At 37.1% G+C, this 4,849-nt stretch overlaps 1 protein-coding gene across 1 annotated transcript; it reads right to left on the reverse strand.

Annotated features, from left to right (window-relative positions):
* Positions 1 to 2,110: 2,110 nt before the first annotated feature.
* On the reverse strand, positions 2,111 to 2,815 carry LOC141391001 (uncharacterized). The gene has a single exon (XM_073963917.1). It carries the CDS (start codon positions 2,813 to 2,815, stop codon positions 2,111 to 2,113), a length of 705 nt encoding a protein of 234 aa, XP_073820018.1.
* Between the last annotated feature and the right edge of the window lie 2,034 nt (positions 2,816 to 4,849).

Genomic DNA, 4,849 nt, shown 5'->3' on the forward strand with positions numbered 1-4,849 from the left:
TCATATACTCTTGCCTTATTTAATTTCGAGGCGATCGGACTATTATTGCGACCTACAGAGCAGCTACAAAATCGGATAAAAATTATGTTTTTGGTCCATTTCACCCGATAAATATTTCACGATCATCACCAATTAAAATAGCAATCTATTCTGATGTGAAACCGACCTCCATACCAAATTTTGTGAAGATCGGTCCATAATTGCGGCCTGGAGTTTGATTACAATTTATAATCGACAGACGGACATACGGACGGACACACATCTCAAAATCGCTTTATCTCGACGAGATATGAAGATTGGTATAGCACATTGGGCGTCTCCGACGAATATTTCGCGGTGTTACATGAATTTTTACCAAAACAAACTTATATTACCCTTTCCAGATAGTGGTGTAGGGTATAACTATTGATGTCCGGATTATCGAGGCAAGAAAAATATGTGATGTCCGGATTACTGAGTCTACAATGTAAAAAATTCTAGTGTCCGGATTACCGCGTTGTCCGGATTATCGAGACTATACTGTATAATTATATAGAGGTTTGTTCTCCAACACCCCCATAGAAGCGTACCTCTTGATGTTCGGTATTTTGAAGGTTTTAGCCACATTACCTTACCGAAATATCGCAAGTTTGGTATTTCGTCTTCTTTGAGTCTAAAAATAGTCTGCCAGAAATTTGTCGGTATAGAAGTTTTGATATAGCCCCCATAGAACGGTACCTACCGAATTTCGGTATTTTGAAATTGCTGAAATTTGATACTTAGTCTTCTTCACAAACGAAAGGAAACTAATTATTCTATTTTAGGATATAACAAGTTCGGCCCGGCTGAACTTAATGCCGGTTTTACTTGTGACATTTTTATCTACATTTTCTGCTCAAATGGACTGTAATTTGACATTAGGGGTTCCCAGCAGTCGGAAATCTTCTGCACCAATTAATGTTGACATATGTAGGTCCAGGTTATATAACGGTAAAAAATAAATAATTATAATAAAATAATTCCCACACAAAATTTGCAAAAGTTTAGTTTAACAGCTCGTCTCGGATCGTTTAAGACAGTGGAATGTTTTCGGGGGCAAGTCCGCACTTCCTGATATACTAGCCCAAAAGCTCAAAATAACCCGTCAGCACCAACTAAACTGGGTATTACATAAGATACCAATTGGAAGGATAGACTGATATTGTACATACGTTGTACATCGTAATCTTGCGGACTCGGTTTATGTCCGAATATTGACTACATTGGATCACTTTTTCGTTACCACCCACACAATGTTTAGAAAGAGTACAGTTTAAAGACTGGGTTCTCGGGATCGTTTTTAATTTTTGGCAACATGTTGCGTATGCGGTGCAAGTAAGGACGATACATTTTTTTCGGGGGCAAGTTCATACTTCCTGAGAAATTGGTTCAAACTAGCCATACCCCTTCGTCTGGCTGGCTGGAGAGCACGATATTTCTAGAACGGATCAACCGATTCTCTCCAAAATTTGATCCTCGTAATAATTTTTTAAAACATAGACCAAGTTCGAAGATGGACCATATTGGTGCACTCCTTCGGGTACTTCCACCACAAAATATAATATTTGTCGCAAAATTGGTACGCACGATAATTCTCGATGGGAGTAACCGATATGGAACATACTTTGCCTTCGAATCATTTTGATTTTTTTATAGCAGGTTTTTACGGCGAACTGTCGAACCGGATACTGCGTTGCTCCAAACTTCGCATATCGTAATATTTCTGCAAATCTTAGAAAAAAGTTTGAATATGTTGTGTATCGACCCACTCCTTCCAGTACCTCCCACACAAATGTTAGAAAATTTTCGCTCAAATTGTAGACTCCGATATCTTATGAACGGAGAAACCGACATGGTCCAAACATTAGATATCTTGCCCGAACTTAGTTTAAGTTCGAGAATGCGCCATAGACTGCTATGTTAATGACATACTCAGAGTACAATCCAAGCCACAAACCATGTAAATTCTTTCCAAATACCATTTTTTCCCGTATCCTAGAAAAAATCTCCATTTTTTCGGAAACATTTTAACAACTTTATTCGACTAGATCAACAAATAACAACGATTTGGATTTCAACAAACCCCAACTTCTTACAAACGGAAACGGCGCAAAATAGAAGCAGGCAAGTAGCTGGCACCAGGAGCAGAAGGAGCTGCAGCTGGAGCAACTGGAACTTGAGAAGCAAAGTTAAGGACGGGAGCAACACCACCATTGAAGCTTTGAGATGGACCACCCAATGAATCGTATTGGCTTTGGATAGCACGTTGAGCGTTGGCAGCATCTTCAGGAGTACGGTATTTAACAAAGTGAACTTCGGGTTTGTTGTTGTTGCCGGTGTTAATGTTGCTAAGTTTGTTGGCCAAATCACCGAGATCAGCTTGTTTGTTGAGGACATAGATGGCAGTTTGTTGCTGGGCAGCTTGTTTAGCCAAAGCCAAAGCAGCATCTTCCAAACCACTGTTTTCGGGGCCCTTGATGAAGACAACACGTAGACCTTTCTTCACAGCATTAGCTAATTGGTCGGAGCTGATGGGTTCATTGAAATCACCATCGTTGGCAGTGAAAGTGTAGAATTCCTTTTCCAATTCACCTTGTGGAGCAAAGGAGGGAGTGACACCGGAACCTTGGGCATCATAAGAGCTTACACCAGAATCGTAGGATGGAGCAAAATTGCTGGCAGCAGCACCGGGGGCAAATGATAATCCTGAGTCGGAGTGACCAACTGGTTGATAGTTATAACCCAATTTATCGGCACAGGCAACAGCCACAAGGCACAGGACAATAAAAGCACGCATTTTAGATTCTGCACAATATTCTAGAATAGCCAAATGAAAGAATGTTCGTTACTGTTTGATCTGATGATTCTTAAACAGGGCTTTTATATGAAAACAAAACGTATCAAACATAAATATTTGGGAACAATTCTACAATTGTTGTTGCCTCATATGTGCATAGGCGTTATAGAATTATATGTTTAAAGTTAGTTCCGAATTTGTTTTGTTAGTGACCAGCAGTTTATTCCGGTGAAAAAATTCTTATTTTATGCCAAGTTTTTTTTTTTAATAACAACACTTCTTTTAGCCACTACGTGATGTCTTTTTGTGTTATACAAAATTTTGTTTGTTGTCTTAATTAAAATCCAGTGAATTATGAACCAAATGATATGCAAAATTTGATTGTTATTTATAAACATCATATCTGGTTTTCTTTTTTACTATTCACACACACACGCACACAATAAGAGGCTTTGCATATATAATGCACTTATTTAAACATTGAAATATTGTTGTTATAAATATTGAGATTATTTGCTTTCAGAAATTTGTCCGTTATCAAAAAATAGAAAAAAAAAATTCATATTGATAATGGAATGAGGAAGTGAATAAAAAAAATAAACATAACAAAGTTAAAGTGTAGGGGGTGTATAGAAATTCATAAATTTCATTTTTAATAATCTTCATAAAATAAATATAGAAATGTGGTTTTTCTAATAATACATTTGTGATTGTTTTTTTATGTATATATCGGAAAAAATCATTTCATTTCTTATCGAAGCTGAGTGAATTATTTTTTGTTATAATTCCAAAGTAATAACAAGACAGAAACTGATATCAAAACAAGTAAAAACAAGTACGAAAGTATCAGTCAGCTGATAAATCCAAAGCCAATGACCAAAAAACAAACAAAACAAAGCCAAGCTCAATAATTATGCCGCACAATGGTTCAAGAAACGATTTTCCTGGCCAAAAATAAAAATGTTGTTTTGTCACAGATATTTAACTTCTATATGGGATTCGATAGTAAACATATTGAAACTAAGGAAACCAAAAAATTAAGTCAATATATTGGAAGGTGCGGGCGTGGGGTGCCCCTAAAACCGAAAATTTTTCCCATGTTTGAGAAATACGCAATTTTTCCAACAAATTACTGTAACGTTTACACTACATGAGTTATTTTATTTTTCCTCAGGTACTAAGTTTTATCAAATTCCAAATTTAGTGGACTAGAACTTTTGTGAAACAAATCACAGAAAGATGCCCGAGATTCTTTTCTTTCAGCCCATGTATACTTTTGTACCTTGAATTCCTCTGCAACTACCAGACCGAAATTGACGCTTATAATTCACCGGAAAGCTGATTGTGTTATCAGTCTTACAAAAAAGAATTATGCAAATATCTCTATCCGTTCAAAAGTTACAAAATTTTGACCAGGAAAAAACGATTCTAAACCACTGTGTGCCGTATATAAAATATATTGATTGCCGCCATGGTTTTGGAGCTTTTGGGGTATTACCTCAGGAAGTACTGACTTACTCCGGAAAAAATTGTACCGTTGGAAATGATCTCGCTAGAACAAGTTACTGAAAAAAAGAATCAAAACGATGCTAGAGGACCTCTTAAAGATTACTTTTTCCGAATTTTGTGTGGGAGATACTCGAAGGAGTGGACGGATATAGTCCATTTTTCAACCTGATAAATAACTGGATAAAATAATACGCTGTGCAAAGTCTGCGCCAAACAGAAACTCCCTGCGGGAATTATCTTGCGGATTTGCATTTTTGGTTGGTGCCGTTAGGGTTTCTTGGAGCTCTTTGGCCAATATCTCAGGAAGTATAGACTTGTACAAGAAAAAATTGCACCGTCGTAAAGAAAGCCGCAAGGACAACCTACTGAAAAAATTTCAAAACGATGCGAGAGGAGCTCTTAAACTTCACTTTATCCAAATTTTGTGTGGGAGGTACCAGAAGGAGTGGATCGATACAGTGCATATTCCAACCTGATACAAGACTGGATGAAAAAATACGATGTGCAAAATGTGCAACAATCAGA

The sequence above is a fragment of the Musca autumnalis genome, unplaced genomic scaffold (genome assembly GCF_047663935.1).
Source record: "Musca autumnalis isolate F117 unplaced genomic scaffold, ASM4766393v1 scaffold_1, whole genome shotgun sequence".
Lineage (NCBI taxonomy): Eukaryota > Metazoa > Arthropoda > Insecta > Diptera > Muscidae > Musca > Musca autumnalis.

Coding starts and splice junctions, on each gene's coding strand:
- LOC141391001 (XM_073963917.1), bottom strand. CDS start 2,815: ATGCGTGCTTTTATTGTCCTGTGCCTTGTGGCTGTTGCCTGTGCCGAT.